The sequence below is a fragment of the Drosophila yakuba genome, chromosome 2L (genome assembly GCF_016746365.2).
Source record: "Drosophila yakuba strain Tai18E2 chromosome 2L, Prin_Dyak_Tai18E2_2.1, whole genome shotgun sequence".
In the NCBI taxonomy this organism is placed as follows: domain Eukaryota; kingdom Metazoa; phylum Arthropoda; class Insecta; order Diptera; family Drosophilidae; genus Drosophila; species Drosophila yakuba.
Genome location: NC_052527.2, coordinates 27,819,466 through 27,846,697, shown reverse-complemented (window position 1 = coordinate 27,846,697; position 27,232 = coordinate 27,819,466). Strand labels below are relative to the sequence as shown.

The following is a 27,232-nucleotide window of genomic DNA, read 5'->3' as shown; positions in this document are numbered from 1 at the left end:
CAGCAACACGTCAACCCCACGTCTGGTTCGGACTGGTGGTGCCGGTATCACGCCTGTTCGGATCGCACGGACACACCTAGGCGATCGCCTGGTTCAAGTTCGCGGACTCCTACAGAGTTCTCATCACAATCCCTGCCACTTATCCTGTGCCCTCCTTGGTTTGGCTTCTCCTGTTGGGCGCTTCTGGGCTACTCGTGCTTCGTCGTACTGGACCTCAGCTACCTGCGTCTCAATTCGGAGACCTTCTCGTCCCGAACGTCTTGACGTAGCGATTACGTTCCAGGGCAAAAGACACTTTCAATTCAGCGTAAAAAACGCGCGGCTTGGCACGGCTTAGTACAAAATTGTATGGCGGGCACTTTGTAATGATTTTAGATGAATGTATAATAATTAATTATTATTATAATTGTTCTGTCTTATTAAATATTGTAGAATAAGATGAAAAAAAAATTGACGAAAAATTAACAAAATAAAAAATAATGAACTATTTTGTCTTTAAAATTGATTTATTTTTTGTTTTTAAAACATTAAATATTTACTATATTAGCATCTTTAGAGAAAACAAATAAAAAGTATTTGTCAAAATTGGAAACAAATTGAGAAAACTGCCTAAAACCATATAGTTTGACCACTTAATCGAAAGGTACTAAATTTAATTAATTTCATTAAAAAAAAATTTGAACATATCTCAACTGTTTCAAGAGTTATGATTTTTGTAACCCTAAAGTATCTAAGGCGCCATTGTGCATACCTAGATTACATGAAATCAAACCATTTCACATTCTGCAAAAATGATTCAACAGACGTATTCAACATCCTATGAAAATGTCCTTTTCTTGCCACACAAATTTCAATATCAGCCCAACCAAGAAAAATAAATATTATACACAAAATTAAAATTGTCGGGAATCTAGCGTTCGCTAGAAAGTAATACGATATATTTACTACGGCATTTATTTCTTATAGTCGTCCGATGAAAATCAACTAGGATTTGAGTTCGTTCAAGCCAGCAAATAAAACATAATTTTTAAAAACTGTAACACACATAAATCGTCGTTTTATTGCGCAAAAACCAGCTAATGAAAAAGCTTATAAGCCCATCATTTTGCTGACCCCGACATGGGGGGCATTTACAATACATAAAAAAAATACATTATATCGCTGTTCTCGTTGAGTGCGTTTTTGACCATCAATATTGGTCTGCAATATTCAAAGAATTTTAAAGGCAGTGAGCAATAAGAGCTACTCCATTAGTTGCTTTCATATATTATACATAAGAAATAATATTTGTGCGCCACATTTGTACATGTCAAAATAATTAACAAAATTTCGAGTAGCTGAATCAGCCGTTTTTCTTGTTGTTGCTGTTGATAAAAAAAAAATTCTGAAAAACTTACTGCTGAAGCAAACAGGTTGACATTTTCAAAGCGCAAGGCGGCACCATAGCACCTAGTACTTTTACGAGCTCCCTGCATGCCGGAGCATGCCTGGATAAGATTTTAATATTTACTCGAATTAAATCCTCTGTTTTATAGAGGCATGCTCCGGTACTTGTAATTTGATTTTAAATTCGATTTTGGCAAAATCTTCTGATTTCGTTTTTAAGTGCTCTTCGCAAAATGTTCTCTAAAGTAATGCTATAATATGGTTCGGTTTCTCATCGTTTCTTGCTGCTCAAACAGCTGACTTATTTTTTTCTTTTCAAAATTTTATTTTTTTTGTCTAAACAACAACGTGAAAATATACCTTTTATATGCAATTGCTTGTTTTGAAACCAGGAGTAGCCAGAAATTACTGGGCTTAGGAAAATCTAGAGCGGTAACCTTTTACACAGTTTTAAATTCGATGTTCGAAATTACTTTTTTACTCCCTTTTGACTATTTAAGTAATTAAATTATATAGCATTAATTACAAACAACACCTTTGGCCCTTCTTAAAATTAATGAATTATTTTATATTTTATGAGTATTTTTACCTGCCTGGGGTCACAACTAAATTTTTTATAATATAACTAAGTCGCAGTCTGATCTTGTATTGAGGTGATATAAACATCAACAGACCACTGAGTATACAATTTTTGCCGTAGTAAATAAGATCTGTTTGATATAAATAAGGTATTTACTTTTCATTTCTGCCAGACAAAGGTTCTCGTCTTAAAAATCGCCTAAATTTTATGAATTTGGAAACAAATTGAGAAAACTGCCTAAAACCATATAGTTTGACCACTTAATCGAAAGGTACTAAATTTAATTAATTTCATTAAAAAAAAATTTGAAAATATCTCAACTGTTTCAAGAGTTATACCTTTTGAGTTATACTTTTGAGTTATACCTTTTGACTATTTAAGTAATTAAATTATATAGCATTAATTACAAACAACACCTTTGGCCCTTCTTAAAATTAATGAATTATTTTATATTTTATGAGTATTTTTACCTGCCTGGGGTCACAACTAAATTTTTTATAATATAACTAAGTCGCAGACTGATCTTGTATTGAGGTGATATAAACATCAACAGACCACTGAGTATACAATTTTTGCCGTAGTAAATAAGATCTGTTTGATATAAATAAGGTATTTACTTTTCATTTCTGCCAGACAAAGGTTCTCGTCTTAAAAATCGCCTAAATTTTATGAATTCGAAAACCGGAGCTCAGATTTGAAAATTGCAGACTTCAAAGTGTTTAGCCATTGGTCCCCACTTTCACAGTGAATGTGTTTTAAAGTAAGTTATTTCCCTTTCCCACTCGCTGGCTCCAGCTGGTAAGCAATGTTCCACTGAGCTGGGAGTCGGCTACTTACATGCTGCAGCTTCAGACGACAGTATGCAGATGTGGGAGGGACAGCCGAATTTCAGAAGCTGGGAAATTAGGGCACCGTAAATAACCATCCAAGCCACCAACATCATCACATTTTAAATCAGGAATAGGTTTATGTTTGATTATTTCATTATTGTTATTTCTTTTGGATAACGATGGTAACGAAGAATCCTGTAAGACGTTTTAAGTTATCAAAAATAGGTTGTACAGCCTGGCATGGCATTAGGGGAAGTCCATCCTGAGATCTGGTGCTAGCCCTCAAGGAAAGAAGCAGTTCCGTAACAAAAAAGCGACTAGCTTCTTTGCTTTATTAGAATTGTATTGTTTTAAATAATATAATATAACTATTAAAATGAACTATAACTATTTAAATCAATGAAGTACCACTTCAACCTCCGAACAGATAAGTCGTGTCACTACAGTTTAAAGTCTTGTTTCGCGTAAACCCAAAACTCTTATCAGCAGAATTTGGCATATACAAATATCAAACACAAAGAGAAAAAAAAACACAAGAACAAAAACACCAAGACCTCTAGCCCGGGCTCAAACCCTTAAAAAACTATTATGACAGACCCACCAGACATTTACAAAATTACCTCAAAATCATACCAATCCCAATTAGGCAACCCAAAATTTATTGTTATTAAAAGGAAAGATAACAACTCTTTTGAAAGAGTATTACCATTTATTGTACGAAATCTGTGGACTTTGCCTGTGGAGGAGAAGTTGAGGGATGAAAACTAACAGGAGACGGAGAGCCTAATAATAAAAACCAAAAACGAATTAAAAGCCAGAAATTCCTGAAACTAACAAAAATCGCAGATGTGGAAGTAACAGTAACCGAACATAAACAACTCACCCAAAACAACTCTACTAATAAACCAACCGCTCCCACACCATCACCATCACGGCTACGACAAACTAGAAGACATAGACACTGACCCCACACCTACCAGAAAACCATCTACGTCATACTTATCACAACGCACAGAAGACCTAAAATTAAAAATCTTCCCGAAAGATAAGTCTAATAAACTATCTACTAACTTCAAAGCACCCAAAATAAAGGCCAAAGCTCTAAACAAAATCAACAAACTTAAACCTAAATCATTAACACCACCCTTAAGTTAGGTTTCATATTTCATCTCCCCACAAATGTCCCTAACTATAATCCAATGGAAATTAAGAAGGATATGTAAACAACTACAGCCAACTCCTTATTCTCATAAAAAAAAAACGCTCCTCACATAACTTCGCTTCAAGAAACACACATACAATACATTAATAACATTCTATCCCCAATCAACTACAAACTATTAACAAATATAGCCACCAACAGATTTGGGGGCGTAGCACAAGTGAATTCAGTACACTGTCCTCAACGTCATAAGCGATATAGAAGCAAAAGCCATAAATATACAATCTAAACTAAAATTAAACATATTTACCACGTACATTTCTCCGACCAAATCATTACTAACCGGACACTACAAAACACATTTAATATACAACCAATACCCTTTCTAATTACGGGAGATTTTAATGGATGGCACCCATCCTGGGGCTCCCCAACAACAACTACACGAAGGAAAATAACTCAAAGTTTCATTGACAATACGCCACTTATTCTGCTAAACGACAAATCTACTCACACTTTTCAACACACAAACTTACACACACATCGACCTCCAATCCTAGCCTTCACGCCAAGTTTAAAATACTACTACCTTCATGGTAGCGACCATTTACTTATTATCACGACCCTATTCCCAACAACCAATATACAAAAATTCAGCAGACCCTTTTTTAAACTAAAAGAAGCCAACTGGGAACGAATTTGCTAACATATTTGCACAATACTTTTTTAACCTCTCCGGCGAATTGAACTTTTTAGAGGAGTTCCGAAACATTAAATATAGAAATAACCTACATAACTATACCCCCTCCCCAATTTCCCAAGCCATAGAAGAAAACATAACTTATCTCAGCCCTACAAACATTAAATGGATCTGCTCCTGGACTTAATAGAATTTCATATCGAATGATAAAAACTAGCTCCCCCACAACAAAAAGCAGAACAACAAAACTATGTAATAAAATATTCAGTAGCCACATACCAAATCGAACACCGACAAAACAAAAACTTGTTCATACCGACCCATCTCTCTCAACTGTTGTTTAATATCGTTAGATAAAATAATAGCGAAAAGACTCTGGTGGCTGGCTAGTGGCAAATAACAACCTACTTAACGACAACCAATTCGGATTTAAAAAAGACAAAAGTAGACTATCGCATAACGAAGTCAAAAATGCACACCTCCGTCGTCACTCTTGATTTTTTAAGAGCCTTTAGTAGAGTAGGTGTGCTCTACATAATCCACCAATTGCAGGAATGGAAAACAGGCCTCAATTCATGGCTCTCAATAAACTATCTAACATCATATCCCTATACAAACAAATAAAATTTAATGCATACGCCGACGATTTCTTTCTTATAATAAAATTCGATAAAAACACAAATACAAACTTCAGATTAGACAACCTATTAAACGATATAGAAAATTTGGCCTCCCACTCAGGAGCATCCCTATCCAAATGCAAATACCTCCACGTATGTAAAAAGCAAGATTAGCTGCAACAAAATCGAAATTCCTACAGTTACTTCCTTAAAAATTCTTGGAATGCCCATAAACAATAAATATATATGGAACACACACATAAACTTCTACCCAAACTCCACAATAAGCTTAATATAATAAAATGTCTATCTAGTCTTAAATTGAATTGTAACACGTAAACACTACTAGATGTCGCGAAGGCAACGGCCATAGCCAAAAAAATTTGTTATAATCAAAATAAAAACACCATTCAACTCCGGAATCTGTCTAGCCCTCGCTCCACCCCAACAAATAACTTACTCTACGAATAAAATATTCCCTCTATTCCCTATTCCCTCGAGACCTACAAATAGCCAAGCTATCACAAAACCTAATTTTTTCCAAAAACACACCAATTCACAAGTTAGTTAAACATAAAAAATAAAACAAATACCAGATAGAACGCTATAGTCGAGTTCCCCGACTATCTGATACCCGTTACTCAGCTAGTGAAAGTGCGAAGGAGAGTCTTCAACACTGACAGTTTTTGGCGGTTTGTGGGCGTGCAAAAAGTTTTTTGGCAAATCAATAGAAATTTACAAGACTAATACAAAAATGAAAAAATATCAAAACATTTTTCAAAAGTGTGGGCGTGGCAGTTTTAGGCGGTTTGTGGGCGTTAGAGTGGGCGTGGCAACATGAATCGACAAACTTGCGCTGCGTCTATGTCCCTGGAGTCTGTATGCTTAATCTCAACTTTGTAGCTTTTGTAGTTCCTGCGATCTCAGCGTTTATACGGACGGACAGACAGACGGACGGACAGACGGACGGACAGACGGACATGGTCAGACAAAGGTTCTCGTCTTAAAAATCGCCTAAATTTTATGAATTCGAAAACCGGAGCTCAGATTTGAAAATTGCAGACTTCAAAGTGTTTAGCCATTGGTCCCCACTTTCACAGTGAATGTGTTTTAAAGTAAGTTATTTCCCTTTCCCACTCGCTGGCTCCAGCTGGTAAGCAATGTTCCACTGAGCTGGGAGTCGGCTACTTACATGCTGCAGCTTCAGACGACAGTATGCAGATGTGGGAGGGACAGCCGAATTTCAGAAGCTGGGAAATTAGGGCACCGTAAATAACCATCCAAGCCACCAACATCATCACATTTTAAATCAGGAATAGGTTTATGTTTGATTATTTCATTATTGTTATTTCTTTTGGATAACGATGGTAACGAAGAATCCTGTAAGACGTTTTAAGTTATCAAAAATAGGTTGTACAGCCTGGCATGGCATTAGGGGAAGTCCATCCTGAGATCTGGTGCTAGCCCTCAAGGAAAGAAGCAGTTCCGTAACAAAAAAGCGACTAGTTTCTTTGCTTTATTAGAATTGTATTGTTTTAAATAATATAATATAACTATTAAAATGAACTATAACTATTTAAATCAATGAAGTACCACTTCAACCTCCGAACAGATAAGTCGTGTCACTACAGTTTAAAGTCTTGTTTCGCGTAAACCCAAAACTCTTATCAGCAGAATTTGGCATATACAAATATCAAACACAAAGAGAAAAAAAAACACAAGAACAAAAACACCAAGACCTCTAGCCCGGGCTCAAGCCCTTAAAAAACTATTATGACAGACCCACCAGACATTTACAAAATTACCTCAAAATCATACCAATCCCAATTAGGCAACCCAAATGTATTGTTATTAAAAGGAAAGATAACAACTCTTTTGAAAGAGTATTACCATTTATTGTACGAAATCTGTGGACTTTACCTGTGGAGGAGAAGTTGAGGGATGAAAACTAACAGGAGACGGAGAGCCTAATAATAAAAACCAAAAACGAATTAAAAGCCAGAAATTCCTGAAACTAACAAAAATCGCAGATGTGGAAGTAACAGTAACCGAACATAAACAACTCACCCAAAACAACTCTACTAATAAACCAACCGCTCCCACACCATCACCATCACGGCTACGACAAACTAGAAGACATAGACACTGACCCCACACCTACCAGAAAACCATCTACGTCATACTTAGCCAGAAATTACTGGGCTTAGGAAAATCTAGAGCGGTAACCTTTTACACAGTTTTAAATTCGATGTTCGAAATTACTTTTTTACTCCCTTTTGACTATTTAAGTAATTAAATTATATAGCATTAATTACAAACAACACATTTGGCCCTTCTTAAAATTAATGAATTATTTAATATTTTATGAGTATTTTTACCTGCCTGGGGTCACAACTAAATTTTTTATAATATAACTAAGTCGCAGACTGATCTTGTACTGAGGTGATATAAACATCAACAGACCACTGAGTATACAATTTTTGCCGTAGTAAATAAGATCTGTTTGATATAAATAAGGTATTAACTTTTCATTTCTGCCAGACAAAGGTTCTCGTCTTAAAAATCGTCTAAATTTTATGAATTCGAAAACCGGAGCTCAGATTTGAAAATTGCAGACTGCAAAGTGTTTAGCCATTGGTCCCCACTTTCACAGTGAATGTGTTTTAAAGTAAGTTATTTCCCTTTCCCACTCGCTGGCTCCAGCTGGTAAGCAATGTTCCACTGAGCTGGGAGTCGGCTACTTACATGCTGCAGCTTCAGACGACAGTATGCAGATGTGGGAGGGACAGCCGAATTTCAGAAGCTGGGAAATTAGGGCACCGTAAATAACCATCCAAGCCACCAACATCATCACATTTTAAATCAGGAATAGGTTTATGTTTGATTATTTCATTATTGTTATTTCTTTTGGATAACGATGGCAACGAAGAATCCTGTAAGACGTTTTAAGTTATCAAAAATAGGTTGTACAGCCTGGCATGGCATTAGGGGAAGTCCATCCTGAGATCTGGTGCTAGCCCTCAAGGAAAGAAGCAGTTCCGTAACAAAAAAGCGACTAGTTTCTTTGCTTTATTAGAATTGTATTGTTTTAAATAATATAATATAACTATTAAAATGAACTATAACTATTTAAATCAATGAAGTACCACTTCAACCTCCGAACAGATAAGTCGTGTCACTACAGTTTAAAGTCTTGTTTCGCGTAAACCCAAAACTCTTATCAGCAGAATTTGGCATATACAAATATCAAACACAAAGAGAAAAAAAAACACAAGAACAAAAACACCAAGACCTCTAGCCCGGGCTCAAGCCCTTAAAAAACTATTATGACAGACCCACCAGACATTTACAAAATTACCTCAAAATCATACCAATCCCAATTAGGCAACCCAAATGTATTGTTATTAAAAGGAAAGATAACAACTCTTTTGAAAGAGTATTACCATTTATTGTACGAAATCTGTGGACTTTACCTGTGGAGGAGAAGTTGAGGGATGAAAACTAACAGGAGACGGAGAGCCTAATAATAAAAACCAAAAACGAATTAAAAGCCAGAAATTCCTGAAACTAACAAAAATCGCAGATGTGGAAGTAACAGTAACCGAACATAAACAACTCACCCAAAACAACTCTACTAATAAACCAACCGCTCCCACACCATCACCATCACGGCTACGACAAACTAGAAGACATAGACACTGACCCCACACCTACCAGAAAACCATCTACGTCATACTTATCACAACGCACAGAAGACCTAAAATTAAAAATCTTCCCGAAAGATAAGTCTAATAAACTATCTACTAACTTCAAAGCACCCAAAATAAAGGCCAAAGCTCTAAACAAAATCAACAAACTTAAACCTAAATCATTAACACCACCCTTAAGTTAGGTTTCATATTTCATCTCCCCACAAATGTCCCTAACTATAATCCAATGGAAATTAAGAAGGATATGTAAACAACTACAGCCAACTCCATATTCTCATAAAAAAAAAACGCTCCTCACATAACTTCGCTTCAAGAAACACACATACATTAATAACATTCTATCCCCAATCAACTACAAACTATTAACAAATATAGCCACCAACAGATTTGGGGGCGTAGCACAAGTGAATTCAGTACACTGTCCTCAACTTCATAAGCGATATAGAAGCAAAAGCCATAAATATACAATCTAAACTAAAATTAAACAAATTTACCACATACATTTCTCCGACCAAATCATTACTAACCGGACACTACAAAACACATTTAATATACAACCAATGCCCTTTCTAATTACGGGAGATTTTAATGGATGGCACCCATCCTGGGGCTCCCCAACAACAACTACACGAAGGAAAATAACTCAAAGTTTCATTGACAATACGCCACTTATTCTGCTAAACGACAAATCTACTCACACTTTTCAACACACGAACTTACACACACATCGACCTCCAATCCTAGCCTTCACGCCAAGTTTAAAATACTACTACCTTCATGGTAGCGACCATTTACTTATTATCACGACCCTATTCCCAACAACCAATATACAAAAATTCAGCAGACCCTTTTTTAAACTAAAAGAAGCCAACTGGGAACGAATTTGCTAACATATTTGCACAATACTTTTTTGACCTCTCCGGCGAATTGAACTTTTTAGAGGAGTTCCGAAACATTAAATATAGAAATAACCTACATAACTATACCCCCTCCCCAATTTCCCAAACCATAGAAGAAAACATAACTTATCTCAGCCCTACAAACATTAAATGGATCTGCTCCTGGACTTAATAGAATTTCATATCGAATGATAAAAACTAGCTCCCCCACAACAAAAAGCAGAACAACAAAACTATGTAATAAAATATTCAGTAGCCACATACCAAATCGAACACCGACAAAACAAAAACTTGTTCATACCGACCCATCTCTCTCAACTGTTGTTTAATATCGTTAGATAAAATAATAGCGAAAAGACTCTGGTGGCTGGCTAGTGGCAAATAACAACCTACTTAACGACAACCAACTCGGATTTAAAAAAGACAAAAGTAGACTATCGCATAACGAAGTCAAAAATGCACACCTCCGTCGTCACTCTTGATTTTTTAAGAGCCTTTAGTAGAGTAGGTGTGCTCTACATAATCCACCAATTGCAGGAATGGAAAACAGGCCTCAATTCATGGCTCTCAATAAACTATCTAACATCATATCCCTATACAAAGAAATAAAATTTAATGCATACGCCGACGATTTCTTTCTTATAATAAAATTCGATAAAAACACAAATACAAACTTCAGATTAGACAACCTATTAAACGATATAGAAAATTTGGCCTCCCACTCAGGAGCATCCCTATCCAAATGCAAATACCTCCACGTATGTAAAAAGCAAGATTAGCTGCAACAAAATCGAAATTCCTACAGTTACTTCCTTAAAAATTCTTGGAATGCCCATAAACAATAAATATATATGGAACACACACATAAACTTCTACCCAAACTCCACAATAAGCTTAATATAATAAAATGTCTATCTAGTCTTAAATTGAATTGTAACACGTAAACACTACTAGATGTCGCGAAGGCAACGGCCATAGCCAAAAAAATTTGTTATAATCAAAATAAAAACACCATTCAACTCCGGAATCTGTCTAGCCCTCGCTCCACCCCAACAAATAACTTACTCTACGAATAAAATATTCCCTCTATTCCCTATTCCCTCGAGACCTACAAATAGCCAAGCTATCACAAAACCTAATTTTTTCCAAAAACACACCAATTCACAAGTTAGTTAAACATAAAAAATAAAACAAATACCATATAGAACGCTATAGTCGAGTTCCCCGACTATCTGATACCCGTTACTCAGCTAGTGAAAGTGCGAAGGAGAGTCTTCAACACTGACAGTTTTTGGCGGTTTGTGGGCGTGCAAAAAGTTTTTTGGCAAATCAATAGAAATTTACAAGACTAATACAAAAATGAAAAAATATCAAAACATTTTTCAAAAGTGTGGGCGTGGCAGTTTTAGGCGGTTTGTGGGCGTTAGAGTGGGCGTGGCAACATGAATCGACAAACTTGCGCTGCGTCTATGTCCCTGGAGTCTGTATGCTTAATCTCAACTTTGTAGCTTTTGTAGTTCCTGCGATCTCAGCGTTTATACGGACGGACAGACAGACGGACGGACAGACGGACGGACAGACGGACATGGCCAGATCGACTCGACTATTGATCCTGATCAAGAATATATATACTCTATATATAGTCGAAAACGCTTCCTTCTGCCTGTTACATACTTTTCAACTTTACTCTACGAGTAAACGGGTATAATAGAAATGAATCAATGAAATAGATTTCATTAAAATTACCAAAACCATTAGTATCATTGATTTCCTAACTATCAGTTAGGCATTTGAAACTACGAAAACATCGATGTTGCAAAACATTTTACAAAAAATATTTAATTTATAATAAAAATATCGATTTTTTAAAACCATGTCCTTAAGTGTAAATTTTTGTTTGGCCCCGAAGGTTGAATTTTTACTTATTTTTATTTCTGTTAAACACAGATTGCATTTGTCTGTGCCAAGTGTTATAGCACTGAAGTTAATTTTAATAGTTTGTAAGAACGTTTTCTTAAATCTATTCACTTAAGTAATTTCGCTAACTACCAATATGAGTGACCAAAGTAAAACTATCAGGCATGCTCCGGTAATCGAACTCGTAAGATTTTTTCGATTTCGATTTGAAATCGAAAAATTGGTGCTCCGGTGTTCGAAATCGTACGAATTTTTCGATTTGTAAAACGGGCACTTGTGTCAAGCCGATATAAGAAGTAAATGCCTTTTTTTATATCAAATCAGAACTTATTTATTAAGTTTACTCAGTGGTCTATTGACTTTTAATCCACATCACCACAAAATCATTCTGACACTTTAATTATTATTTTATAAAATATGTAAATAAAATGTTGTCGTCAGCAACAACAATTTACGATTTGGTAAGGGGTCAAAAGTACGTTGCCAAAAGCTATCGCGATAGAATTCAATAATTAATTAAAAAAGTAAGTGCGAACATCGGAATTAAAACTGTCGTAAAGGTGGCAGCGCTAGATTTTTACAAGACCTCCAATTTTTGCCTTCTCCTGGCTTCAAAACAAGCTATTGCAAATATAAAATACATTTTTCACGTTGTTTGATTTTCACAAATAAAATAAACCAGGTGTTTGAGCAGCAAGAAGTGATGAGAAACGAAACATTCCGATAGCAAAACGATACCAAGAATCTTGCGAAAACTAGAGCACCTAAAAACGAAATCGTACAATTTGCCTCTAATCGAAAAAAATTACGATTACCGAAGCATGCCTGCATATTTAATATTCGGACCAAAAATGTAGCGATATAAATGTATCATTCACCATGAATATATCGATATATTTATCAGATGCTCACAGAGCAAACACAACAAATGAAGCGACTTTTGGTTATCATCTGTCGCTCATATAAATAGAAAATATATAAATCAATAAAATTATAAATAATATTTAGGGTTTCACAACATAGTTTGTACGAACTTAATAAAATCATGTTGCTTGTAACCATTCTGATTCTGATGTAATAGGAAGAAAATTACCTAAAACGGAAAATATTGTTGATGAATTCCAGAGAATAGAACATTAAAATTGAATCTTTCTTATAAAAAGAGCAGGGTGGAACTAAGATATAATTCTAAAAACCTAGTATCTTTAAACCGATGAACTATTCGGCTTTGTAAGTTTCTGTATATTTTTTTTATCAATTTAGGAGGAGGGAAATTACTTTGTGGAAATGCTGCCGGCACTTAAACGTTCTCATATTAAATTATTTGTGGTCTTTGCATTGGTCTGTTTGTTTATAATACTATTGAGGTATTCAACTCTCCCAGTTTTAACAGTAAGTATTTATCGTTAAATTAGATAGAAAATGTTTTACGGTTTTACAATTAATAAATTAGTCTTGATTGATTATTATTAATAAATTAGGGCAAGTTTTTCCTTACGCATTTAATCTAGACTGTCCTCCGTCTTTAAATAAATTTTGCTATGGTTAGCCAAGGATTCGGACCGATATTAGTTAATAAAAAACAAACAAAAGTGTATAGATTATATTCAAACTAATAATTTTCTCATATACATACCCTACGAAAAAATGTCATTTTTTTTTAATAAAAAATCGTTTTATACCCGTTACCCCTAGTGTAAAAGGGTATACTAGATTCGTTAAAAAGTATGTAACAGGCAAAAGGAAGCGTTTCCGACCATATGAAGTATATATGTATATTCTTGATCAGGATCAATAGCCGCGTCGATCTGGCCATGTCCGTCTGTACGACTTCTGTCTGTCCTGACTTTAAAAGCTAGAAAGTTCAGATGCAGCATCCAGACTCCAGTAACATAGACGCAGCGCAAGTTTGTCGATTCATTTTGCCACGCCCACTCTAACGCTCACAAACCGCCCAAAGCTGCGACGCCCTCACTTTTGTAAAATGTTTTGATATTTTGTCAGTAATGTAAATTTCTGCAGGAAAACTTTTTGCCACGTCCACTAACGCCCACAAACCGCAAAAAACTGTTTGTGTTGAAGAGCCTCCTTTCCAATTTCACTAGCTGAGTTGATTATATATTATATTTTATGAATCGAGTCCAATTCTGAAAGATTTAAAATAATTTTAAAACCCGTTAATCGGTGTATACTAGAGGGCTGCATAACACCATTCAAACCGGAAAATGAGACGTTCGTGTTGAAACGAACGAAGTGAATTCGGCGCGTTTGCAAATGAACGAAGTGAAGTGCCGACTTCAATTCATTCAATTCAAACGGCACATTCTGAAACGAATGAAGTGAAGACCGAGTAAAGTGAATAGGTGATTCGTATGTCTTGTCTGCGTATGTGTGTGTGTGTGTGAGTTTCAATAAAAGATGCTTAATTTGTGTTTTAATATTATTGTTTATTATTACATAACTGATAATACATTATATTCCTATCTTATAAATATATATATATTTTTTCTTTAATTTTTAATGTTATTGTGTAAAAACATAATTTTATTAATATTTTCCGATTTAAGCGAAATGGCAGAACGTTTATCTGTTATTAAATTGCGAGCGTCTGAGAATGCTCTTTCAGAGGCAGCGCTAGTTGCTGGTATATAAAAAATTTTGCAGCTGGCTTTATACAAGTTTGGGAACATATTTTTAGGCTCGTTCCACCAAGCCAGACAATTAAATCCGTCAAAATATGTAGTGTTTGTAATAATGTACATATTAATTTCTTGATCGATATGATCACTGTTGTCACTACGTATTTCGATGAAGTCGTCAAATGTATCATCATGTACTGGTACATTTTCTTTATTTTCCATTTCGAAATTTTCAAATTTAAAACGGGCCAAGAGTGCCTTGCAATTCTGAATAACATTTTTTTTCTTCTTCTGCAAATTGAAGCAACTTATTTATTGGTGGAAATAGGAATAAAGAAATTTTGTGGAATTTTGTAACATAGGGAAGAATTGTTTGTGTTATTTGTTGGGAAAGAGTTAACTTTATATCGGAGACAAGGTCACTATCGGACAATTGTGGTTGACAGGCTTTTTTTAATTTGTTAATATATGGGATTGTGAAATGAATAGTAGGAAATTGGCAGCTTTCAAATTTTTTGGATATGTCGGTAAATGTTTCAAGAACTCCTGTGATACCTGTAAGTTGGTTTATATGAATGCTTTTAATTCTAGCAGTTTGGTTTTTTTCTTTTAAAGTGTTCGAAATCGTAATCCAATTTCCCACTATAGATTTCAATAGAAAGAAAACCATCCATCGAGTTGGGCACAAGCTCTTCAACGTCTCATTTAAAAAAAAATTTGAGCCTGACTTCTTAAAAACCTTGTCTAATTTACTGCAATTATCAACCAGTTTAGAGAATTCTGTAATTTGTTTTACCGTTGCCTCTACAATGTTGTGCAATAAATGATTGACGCAGTGAATATGATCGTATTTTTGGAAAGCCGCAATCATGTTAGAACCTCTATCCGTAACAATCACAGGCTGGTCTTCATCAAGGTTGCAACCGAAATTTTGTAAAATATCCATGAGTTTGGTACGAATATTTACACCTAAAAATAATTAAATAACTAGCATTAATCATTTTGTCATTCAATTTATAGTTAAATTCAATTACCTGTGCAGGATTCTCCTTTCATAGACTTTACTGCTAAAAGTCGGTATACGAAAATGCCCTCTTTTATTTAATGTATGGTACAGGACAGATAAGACAATCTTAAATGATTGTCTGTCCATACGTCACTGGTGACTGCATAGCCAAACCGCTTGAACTTTCCAATTTCAGCTTTAACTGGACCAAAGCGCTCTTCATATAACGATGCCACGTTCCTTGAAATTGTTGTCGAATGGGGCAAAAGATTGTCGACATCTACGTTAGCACCGTACGTTGCTCCCACGCCGTACAAGAACGTGACAAATTTTTTGAGGCCAGTATCGCCAATCATTTTAAATGGCCGACAATTTCTTACTATCCACTTCGTAGCAATTGCGGTGGCTTCCTTTTTTGTTTCAGAATTAACATTGGTTAGGACATGGTTATTTCGACAGCTTATAATATAGCACTTATGTTTAACTAAATTCGAGGTGGTGCCGGAAAATTTATAAACACTTTTACAGATCTTGCAGGCCACAAAATCTTTTATCTGCTTTCCATCTTCATCATTTACTTGTAAAAAAAAAACCCAGACTTTGCTACGACCTCTTTTCCCCTTTAACGAATATACACCGTTCTCCAATTTCTGTTTTATTACAGTCGCCGACTCCTCGATAAACGATGCGTCGCCTGACGGTTAGCTGTATAAACGATTTTATTATTTTTTTTTTACTATTCGTTTTTAAATATTTATTAACAATTTATATTTTCGTATTAGACAAATGCTACAATATTATTAAATAAGACGCACACGCACATAATAATACACAAACACAGAAAACTTAGACTTACCTCCGCGCTGTCCGAACTTATTTTACACAATGACAATATAAAGTATTCAGAGTACTCTGAATTTCTATTGAAAATTCATTGGCTTCATTTAGTTTTCGCGCGCATTCATTGACTTCATTTCGCTCGGGTTCCCAAAACTCCGAACGCATACGAAGTGAACGCAAAGAGATCGCGACAACTGAATGGTATGTATTGTATTCTGAATACATACTAAAACGAATGAGTACTCTAAATGCAAACAAAGAGAATGGTGTTATGCAGCCCTCTAGTGTATACTACAATCGTTTAAAAGTTTGTACAGGGAGGAGGAAGCTTTTCCGACCCACTCTTCTTAAAAATGTTTTAATTGACATTTTTTTATTGGTCATGTAAATTTATACCGATTTGCCAAACACAATTTCGCCACGCCCATTCTTACGCCCACAATGCGTTAAGAACAGTCAGTGTTGAAGTCTCTCCTTTGCACTCCCAATGGTATAGTGTTCTCTCTTGTTTTTTTTTTTGCAACATAGTTCCCAACAAGGGTAATACACGACACTCCTAATTGTAGTACAATTTCTCAGTCCTTTCTTTTCATTCAAATGCGGCCAATTTTTTGCGTTTTCGTCCGGCGATTATACCGTTTGTCCAATAACAACTGTTGATGGTGCTTTTTTTTTTCAATGTAATAAATGAAAATTATTCCACGCGCATCCAAAAATACAGACGCCATGACCTTACCAGCCGACCGTTGGGTTTTTGATCGCTTGGGAGAGGGTTCATTGTGTGCTAGATGGTAGAGCTATATTTCATCCATTGTCACATATCGAAAAAACTCCGGTTTATAACGCCTAAACATCTTGAAACACTGTTCCGAATCATCAGCACTTCGTTGTTTATGATCAAAAGTGAGCTCGCGCGGCACACACTTTATACAGAGCTTTCTCATAACCTAACATTCGTGAATTATCTGAAGTACGCGCTCAGTTGATATCATTAGAGTGTCAGCTATTTCATTAAATTTTAGTTTACGGTCATCCTATAAAATTTTGTAGGTTTTTTTTTTGACGTTTTTGTTAATAACAACTCTTTTGGGCGTCCAGTCTTTTAACGCTCCTCTGTACTCATTTCACCACGTCTAAGCTTAGCATACCAATCCTAAATGGTTAATTTTCCTAGGCCAGTGTCCGAGAACTCATTAACGATGCAAGTTTTTGCATCAACTGTATTTTCCTTTCTCTTAATCCATTTTCTTCACAATAGCAAACTCAAAATGCTCTGACAAATATCTATCACATCTATACACATGCTTTTTTTTACTAAAAAACATATGGCTTTAATTTAAACATATGTATTTCTTCACTATGGCAGGCCGGCGACTTATCAGTATTTTCCGGATGATATTGATAGAAAAAGAAATAAACAAAAGTTAAATAAAAAAATAAAGAAATGTTTCAAAAGTGTGCGAGTGGCAGTTTTGGGCGGCTTGTGGGCTTAGAAAGTGTACTTTTTGTCCGATTTCCATGATATTCCAAATGATTTTTAGTTCGTTCTTTATTATTGAGAGAGGGACTCTACTGGTCGCTGTTGTGTTCTTTTATTGAATGAGTCTCTAAGGGCTTAAAAGCTACGCGGAGTAGCCGCCCAAGCACATATAGCTCTGCAAAGCACATATTGCTCTCCTTATGTATAACTTATATACATACATATATCTAAAGAGAAAACGAGTGTCGTATACATACATAAGCGAGCAGTTGGTCGCGCATGCCCAAAGTGCTGACACGGATCGGCATTCTTGCCTGATCATATTTCGGTTCTGATAAATGTAAATAATAAACTAATGAAGGTGCATGTCCAATCAAGCCTAGTCGTACAGTGGTGACAAGAAAAACACTTACAATGCCAGCCTCCGAAGTACTCGTTGCTTTAATTGCTGGTCAGCTGAGCACTTGAGAAAGGTTTGCAAGACAGATACAAAATGCTTTAAATGTGAAGGCGTGCAACATATTGCAAGGGAGTGTCCAAAAGTATCCAGATCTGTGCAGGTGGTTTAGTCTTCAAAATGACATAAAGCGATAAACGTGAACGGAGTTGATATAAATTGTCTGGTGGACACTGGAGCGGATGTGTCAATTGCTTGCAACTCTGTTTTTAGGAAACTGACCGGCGTAAAACATTCACGAACTTTCAGCGCGACAAGACAGCGCTGGACATAATGAGCTAAGTATATACAATATTGTCATGACCAAAAATAACTTAAGCGTTTCTGAACAATTTAAGCCGATAATTCAACCGTTGGTCGAGAATTACAAGCCAGCTGAATCTCCAATCTAGTGTCCTGTACAAACGAGGATTGTACCGGACGAAAAAATAAATCCACCAACCAAGTCGGTATTCAGCTATGGAAGCGGCCGCAGTAAGAGACCAAGTGGACGATTGGCATAAGAATGAAAAAGTTCGGAGTGAAGAAGAAAAACGGGACAAACAGAATTTGTTTTGATTTCCGTCAGCTGAACAGGGTGGTTCTCAGAGAAAGTTTCGCTGCTAGAAAACTGCAACTGCTAGAAAAGCTGCAATCTGCAAAATCACTGTCATGGATCTCGAGAACAGCTTCTTACATGTACCGATCGAAGAGTCTAGTCGTAGCTACACTGCTCTTAAAACCAAGGAGGATTTATTTGAGTTCTGCAAAGCACCGTTTGGATTTTGCAACTCACCTGCCGTGTTTAACCGTTTTGTCATTGCCATTTTTCAAAACTTGATACAAAAAGATGTCACGCAGATTTACGTTGACGATATAATCATATTCGCTCAAACAAACGAGGAGTTCATAGTCCAGTTAAAGAAAGTCCTGGAAGAGGGAGTTAAAAATGGATTGCGCATTAAGTGGAACAAATTATCTTTCTTGGTAAAGAGGATCATCTTTTTGGGTCACACAGTGGAGGACGGCAAAACCTGGCCAGGAGAGAAAAAAAGAAGTTTACCCGACCCAAGAACATTAAAATGTCCAAGCGTTCTTAGGATTAACAGGATTTTCGAAAATTTGTAGGAGGGTATGCAATAATAGCCAAACCGCTGACACACTTGTTACAGAAAGACACCGAGTTTATTTTTGAAGCCAAACAGCTAAAGGATATACTGTCGAATAAACCTGGCCTGCAGTTGTATAACAGGGAAACAACAAACCGAACTACTGATGCTTCTAGGAATGGGTTTGGCGGCATATTAATGCGACAGCTAACTACAGCTGGCTTGAGCTGAATTGAGTTGGCATTAGTCAAGCCAAACAGAACTCACTGAAATGGAGATAGTGGAAATGGAGAAATGCAGATGGTGGGTGCAGAAACACCTCAAGAGCGCTGAAATCATAGGTAAGAAACACAGTAGTCGCCCCTGTTTCCGCTAAGTATATACAATATTTTCAAGCTACGTGTGCTGGAAAATTAGGATTGTGAAAATAGAGTCAAGTTGTGAAGTAGTAAAAGATGTCGACGATCCCTCGTCCAAGCATAGAAATTGGTGTGTCGCGGATGCTATGTCGGAGGATCAATCGTCATCAAGTTGTTAAGTCTAAACTACTAACTACTACTACAAGTCTAAGTATATCAATAAACAGGCTTTTATGCCTAGTATTGCAACAAAGTCTTACAATGGGCAAGGACTGTATGCATGTTATAGATGTGTTTAGAATATCTCTCTCATTTTGAAAAATAACGTAATATTATGAAGCTATTTTCAAATACACATATATATACTTTAAATATATATGTATTTTTGTTGAATATTATTTATTTATTGTTAAGTGTAATATATATTGATATTCAAAATTAATAAAATGATTAATAATTAATTAACAAAGAAAAATTAAAAATATTTTTATTTATGTTGTATGTACTGGGTGAGTATATGTAGTTATTTTCAAATATATATATTTAGTGTGCGCTCTGTGACAGTTCAACGACGACTGGCTCTTCATTTATTCAGCAAGTGTGTGTGTACTGTTTACATTCGCGACTCTTATAATTAGGTTCTTACATTCTAATATTGCAATGGGACTTATACTACTATGCTTATATACAATTACTAGAGCTCGGCCATCCTGATAATTAGGATCTCCTGATCCTCGCCGCTCTACTTCTTGTAATCATTACATTTTCGTTACTTATTTCAGTGTTTGTTACATTTGGTTTGGTTTTCTTATGTACATTTACCTTAGACTTTTGTTTTTCTTTATCATTTTTCTATTTTATATTTTTATTATTTGATACCGAATTCTTTTCTCGAAGCCATGGTTTAATATTATGAGCCGCCCATATTCCATCGTATGGTGTTTGTGTCAACTGAAAACCTTCCACATCCTTGATACAATACCTATCATTGTCTAGTACTTTGTCGATTTCATAGGGGCCTTTATATTTGGTTATTAATTTCCTAGGCGCTCCAACTGGTGAATCAAAATTCTTGACCACAACGTAGTCTCCTAACTTGTATTTATTTGCTTCTAGTCGTTTAGCGTCAACATATTTCTTGTTATATAATAGTTCTGTACTTTTTCCTGCGAAGCTTCAGCATTTTGTCTAATTTTCTCTAAATTAATTTCTTTTCTTTTTAGCATTGACTCCAATACATTTTATTTTAAACAATCTAGCATTTTTCCTTTTAGATTCACTCCAAACAGCATTATACTTGGGTGCTCATTTATGCTTCTGTGCTTTGTATTATTCATTGCATACTCTACATCTTCCAAAACTTTGTGCCACTGTGCATTTTTTTCTACATCTACGAGCTTACTAATCATGAGTCCTAGGTCTCTATTTTTTCGCTTAACTTGTCCATTTGCTTGTGGTGAGCCTGTTGCAATTTTGACGTGCTTAATGTTTCTTGATTCCAAAAATTCTTCGAACATATCTGATGTAAAACATGTCCCTCTGTCTGAAACAATGGTCGTTGGTCTGCTATACGCTCTAAAATAATCACTTAAGGCTTCCATTGCTTCCTTTGAGTTTGTTGATTTCGCTGGATACAATCTCACAAACTTTTTGCATCCATCAACAATTACTAATACATGTTTTGTCGTAGAATTCTTTTCATTTACCGGACCATAGTGATCTATATGTATAACTTCGAATGTTGTATTCCCCTTTGGTACAATATTAACAGTTCCTTCTTGCTTACCATTTCTTCCTTGGAAAGCTTTACATTTTAGACATGTTCATCTGCTTTACTTCTAACATTTGGAAACCAATTAATTTTTACCGACCATTTCCGTAACTTTGTCTTTCCCTACATGGCCTAACTCATTGTGGTATTTATACAATGCGTGTTCTTCCATAGCTTCCGGGACATAACATTTTTGTAAATCACACCATTTCGCATTTCATATAATTCGCTTTCTTCTTTACTTAGCATTTCTTTAATCTTTCTCAACTTCTCGTCTCTGTTTTGGCATATAACTAAATTGTCCTCGAACGTATTTTCCTCTATTACCAAAATCGTATTACATCTACTAAGAGCATCAACGTGTTTCATTCTAGTTCCTGATCTATGCTCTAGTTTATACAGATAATTCTGTAATTCCAAGGCCCATCTTGCTATTCTTGGGTTCAAGTCTTTTTTATTCAACGTCATTGTGAGGGAATTACAGTCTGTTACTATTTTGAATTCAATTCCTTGTAGGTACACTCTAAACCTTTTTAATGCATATATTACTGCCAGTGTTTCCAGTTCAAAACTATGATACCTTGATTCTGTATCCGTTGTCCTTTTTGAGAAGTAAAAAACTGGATGTAGTTTACCATCTGCTTTCCTTTGCAAGAGGATTGATCCGAAACCTATCGAACTTGCATCGCAGTGCAATTCTGTTTCATCCTCAGGACTGTACAATGCCAAAATAGGCGTTTTTAACAGCTTGCTTTTTAATTCATCAAATGCTTCTAATTGCGCTGGGCCAAACTCGAACTTTTTGTCTTTCTTTGTCAAATCATGGAGTGGCTTTGCTATTGTTGAAAAATTCTGTATAAATCTTCTAAAATACGAGCACATCCCCAAAAAACTTTGAACATCATTAACTTTTTGTGGCACGGGAATATTTTCAATTGCTTTCACACCGTCATCATCTGCTTTAATACCCTTTTCTGATATTATATATCCTAAATATTTCACCTCATTTTGAAAAAACATACATTTATCTCTAATTTGTTTTTAACTAATCGCTCAAATACTTCTTTTAATATAGCTTGGCGATCTTCTATATTCTTTGTCAATATCATTATGTCATCAAGATAAACTATCACTTTCTTTTCCCTAATCATGTCGTCAAATACTTTGTTGATGAACCGTTGAAAAACAGACGGAGCATTTGTCAGCCCAAAAGGCATTCTTGTGAACTCATACTGTCCTAGTGGCGTGGTAAATTGCTAGGGTATCTAATAAATCATCAATTAATGGCATCGGGTATCTAACTTTCGCCGTGATTTTATTTAGTTTCCTATAATCTATGCACATCCGAATGCCACCCAATTTCTTTTTTACTAGTACAATTGGCGAACAATACTCAGACTCACTTTGTCGTATACGAGTAATACCATCTTTTAAATAATCATCAAGGATTCCTTGTAATTTTTCTTTCTCTACATATGCCAGTCGCCTTGGCGAAAAACTAAACGGCTTGTCTTCTTCTAACCTTAGCTTCATTTCACATTTTATATTCGGTTCACTCGGTCTTTTTGGTAACTTGGGCTTAGGAACGTAGCCCAACTCAACGTTTCGGAATGCCTCCAAAAGCTCCAATCCGGTCTTGAACGAACGCGACTTAGCCAGATTGCGTAGATTGACATCGTGTATGCCGTCAATGACATATTCCAAAAATTCATCTTCTGCCAGTGCTAAGTTATCTGCCAGCTGCCAGTTCTCGTTGTAGTACTTGGAGAACTCCTTACCTTTGATCCAGACGCAGTTCTGTAGGTTCTGTCGCATACTCAACTTTGACTTTTTGGACATTACGAACATTTTCTCCAGGTGGCTTAACATTTTATCCGGTGTGTCCATAGTAGCGCTCGTGCTTGAATACAGCCATATTTCAGCATCGCCCTTAACTTTGTAGTGAATCAGCGCACGCACCATCTAGTCGCCGACCTTGAAATTTTTTTGGACATTCAAAAGTTGAGATAGCCAAACATTAAAAATGTTTCCGCCATCGTATACCTTAACGATCTCCTTTAAAATTTCGAAAGAAATGCTTGAGTCTGTGTCGTTACTTCGTTGTTGTTTATTTTTTAACTTGTCGATCTCATTTTGCAGCTTCAATATTTTCAACTCATTTTCCAGTTTTTGAATATCACTGCCTTGCATAGTTACATTGTTCCGCATCATTTGGTTTCCAAAACATTGTTGCGGCTCCTTGTTGCCAGCCATTTGCATCTCAGGATCATTGTTGCTAGTCATCGGGATCGCTAAACATTTGTTGGACTCATTGTTGCTGGCGCTCACCATCTGCCTCTCAGAACATTGCTCGATCTCATTTTCGTTGCTACATTTATTTCACAAGATCCCGTTACTTTTCTCGAACCTTCTGTTTCTTGCATTCCTTTGTATGTATGTGCAAACGTTGCCGTCATCGTGTCGCCGTCGTTGTCGCTACTTCTTGCTATCTCGTTTTCGCTACTTTGTTCTTCGCCGTTGCCGTTGTTTTCATCCCTGTCTTATTTACCGGTTTGTTCTGTGGCGTTGATTTTTTTCATTGCTGTTTTACTTTTTTCATGCGCGCACCACTCAAATTTAATATTTTCAAGTATTTTAATCAATTCGATTTTTGTGCCACTACTTTTAAGTTTGTTTTGTACGCACAGAGCTTTTAGTTCTTTAAATGTGTAATTGCCAGGATTACAATTCATTAATGCCGATTTTTATTATTCTTTTGAACTGATCACTTGGGTAGGTCCGACCACTTCTGAGCTTTAGTGTGCGCTCTGTGACAGTTTAGCGACGACTGGCTGTTCATTTATTCAGCAAGTGTGTGTGTACTGTTTACATTCGCGACTCTTATAATTAGGTTCTTACATTCTAATATTGCAATGGGACTTATACTACTATGCTTATATACCATTACTACTGCTACTACTACATATATATATTATTTTAATAAATTTTTATATTTATATATTATTTTTAAACCAAATGGTAATCGCGTGCGGAGAATTATTCTCCTGTTGAATTTGAGAATGATGTTATATTTCTTGACCTTTCGTCTAATTCGATTTGATAAAATCATGACATCTGGTCTATGCACGAGAAATATTTTGCTCCACCTAATTGATCAAGAATATCTTCTATTCTTGGAAGTGGGAATTTGTCTGCTAACGGTTTCTTATTGATTTGACGATAGTCAACTACTAACCGCCATCTTTTTTCTGCCAAGTTAGGCAGTAATTTCTTGGGTACCAAAAAAAGTGGGATATTATATTCTCGACAATCCCGTCTCTTGTTAGTCTGTGAACTTGTTTATGAATTTGTGGCTTTTGACTTTCTGGCATTCTATGGTTTTTAATGTAAACTGGAGTTATGTCATTTAATCTCAATTTTTACTTATAAAAGATATTAGCTGATATGGTTTCTGTTTCAAGAGAACCTTCGGTGCATTTTTTTTTTTTTTTTTTAATTCCTTCTTATTCTTCTCGGGAACTTAGGGCTTCTACGAGAGCCTTCTGTTTAGCATTTTCCCATGCGATGTTTATTTGGGCCAGTTCTTGTTGATCGGTTCTTCTCCACGTTGCTATTGGCCTTCCTACCCTCCTGCTTCCTTTGGGAGGTAACGCCTGAGAGCGTGCCCTAACCACATCCATTTTTTCTTCCTTATTTGGGTGTGTATCGGGGGCTCGCTCGTAACGCGCCACCGCTCTGTGTTAGCTATTCTGTTTGTCTAGAATATCCCACATATGATTCTTAGGCATTTGTTGCTGAAAACCTGCAGTTTCTGCGTTACTTTCTTTGTTGCGAGCCATGTTTCACTTCCGTATAGCAGTATGGATTTCACAGCTTTGTTCGCAGGCTTATTTCTTTGTTTTTCCAAATGCGGTATAGTCTCCCAAAAGCTGAACGGGCTTTGGCAAGGCGACTCGAGACATCATCATCCACTCCACCATTGTTGGATATTATGGTGCCAAGGTATGGGAAACTGTTGGAGTGGTGGAATCGCATAGCTTGTGTTTTTGCTTCGTTTATCTCGAGTTCTACGCTGCTGGCTATCCTGGCGAGATCATCACTTTTCTTCTGTATATCGCCGAGTCTGTGAGAGATAAGACAGATGTCGTCTGCATAGTCCAAGTCCTCAAGGTGTCTGGTGAGGCTCCACGTAATTCCGCGCTTGGACGAGCATACTTCGCTCATTAACTCGTCGACCACGATGTTGAAGAGTAGCGGTGATAGGGGGCATCCTTGCCGAATTCCGGTGTTCGTCTGGAAAGGTTCACTTGTTTTTCCGTTTTGCAGTACTGCCAAGTTGGCATCCTCATCGATTTGATGATAGCGATGATGTTCCTTTTCTTGCAAGTGATCGCCCTATTGTTGCCCTTTCAACTGAGTCGAACGCCTTCTTGAAGTCGATGAACTATCTCCTGCCCCAAGCGGGGCTCTCCATTCCACAGCTTGCTCGGTAATTATGCGTAGTGTGTTTGCCATATCTACGCAACTCCTGTGTAGTCTGAAGCCTGCCTTTTTGTCTCGGATTGTTGGCTCGGTTTTTTCCTGGAGGCGTTCGTTCAGAAGTGTAGCTAAGATCTTGTAGCTGGTGTTGAGCAGTGTTATCCCTCTTCAGTTGTTGCAGTCGCTGAGGTCGCTTTTCTAGGGGAGCTTCGCGATGATTCCGCTTTTCCATGAGTCAGGCACAGTCTCGCCTTCCCATATGAGTGCGAAATGTAGATCAAGCTTATCAGTGTCAACTTTAAGCAGTTCGGCTTGAACTTGAAGCAGTTCGGCTGGTATGTTGTCCTCGCCGGCTACCCTGTTGCGCTAAAGCTTCTTTATTGCATTCACAATCTTTCTTACATTCCGAGGTGCAGAGGGCATCCTGGCATTCCCACTTGGTGTCGCAATCCTTTTATAGTCCGTTGCCACGTTTGGTGATGTGGTGTGTCTAATTCCCATGAAGTGTTGGCGCCACCTCCGGATCTGTGCATCATCATTCGATAAGAGGTTGCCTTCTAGGTATCTGAGTGGCTGCTCTGTGGTGGGTTCCGGCAAGCCGTGCAATCTGCTGGTATAACGAGCGCATGTTGTTCTGTGTTGGGTGTTATCAGTGTTACTTGAGCAGTTGCAGTTCAACTTTATTTCAAGTTCTCCAATGACCAACTCATGATCACTGTCTATACATGCTCCCCTTTTGTTCCGTACGTCCAGTAGTAAGTGTCTCCATTTCCTGCTAATGCAAATGTGGTCGAACCACTAGGAGATGTCCAGGAGTATTTGTGGACATCTTTGTGTGGGAATAGCTGCAATATCTGTAGTCCGGTGTTGTTGGGGCCTACTTTCGCATTAATGACACCCATGAGGATGTTAATGTCACCTTGCCGCGTCTTGCTGAGGGTTGCTGTGAGGGCAGTGTAGAAGTCGTCCTTGGTGTCGTTTTGGCGTCTTCCGTCCGTATGGTGTTTATATGTCTAGCTCTATATCTGAATCTGGCTGTCATGAGTCTATCAGAGATGGGTTCCCAGAAGTGCAGTGTGTTTTTTATGCGCTTGGACATATAAATAATCCCCACCCCGTATCTGCTGCCGTTATTGTTGCCACTGTGTAGGACTAGATTGCTATTTGATGTTGTTGTTTCCCCACTGCCAAACCACCTCATCTCACTGATTCCAGCTATTGCAATATGGATTCTCTCCATCTCCGCCTCGAACTGTGCTAATCTAGATGGTTCTCTCAGAGTTCTAACATTCTATTGTCCAATTCGTGT

At 36.7% G+C, this 27,232-nt stretch overlaps 1 protein-coding gene and 2 long non-coding RNA genes across 13 annotated transcripts in view; 2 read left to right on the top strand and 1 right to left on the bottom strand.

The window, feature by feature from the left end:
• Nucleotides 1-1,024: 1,024 nt before the first annotated feature.
• On the bottom strand, nucleotides 1,025-5,972 carry LOC120320758. The gene is made up of 2 exons (XR_005560299.2): nucleotides 2,332-5,972; nucleotides 1,025-1,870 (listed from the first exon to the last, which is right to left on the bottom strand). It is a non-coding gene; the product is annotated as an uncharacterized LOC120320758 (long non-coding RNA).
• On the top strand, nucleotides 1,867-6,659 carry LOC120320760. The gene is made up of 2 exons (XR_005560302.2): nucleotides 1,867-2,144; nucleotides 6,273-6,659. It is a non-coding gene; the product is annotated as an uncharacterized LOC120320760 (long non-coding RNA).
• Nucleotides 6,660-12,814: 6,155 nt separating this feature from the next.
• Nucleotides 12,815-27,232, top strand: part of LOC26535268 (gamma-interferon-inducible-lysosomal thiol reductase) — a 114,240-nt gene continuing 99,822 nt past the window's right edge. For 2 of the 11 annotated variants that reach the window (XM_043206859.1, XM_043206855.1), the window contains exon 1: nucleotides 13,034-13,196. In XM_043206859.1, coding sequence (XP_043062794.1) covers nucleotides 13,092-13,196 — 105 coding nt within the window. In that variant the 5' untranslated portion in view covers nucleotides 13,034-13,091. Of the gene's footprint in view, nucleotides 12,831-13,032; nucleotides 13,197-18,147; nucleotides 19,656-19,710; nucleotides 19,980-27,232 lie in introns of those variants that run through there. The other 9 variants (XM_043206861.1, XM_015199118.3, XR_005560298.1 and 6 more) reach the window with 8 other exon arrangements.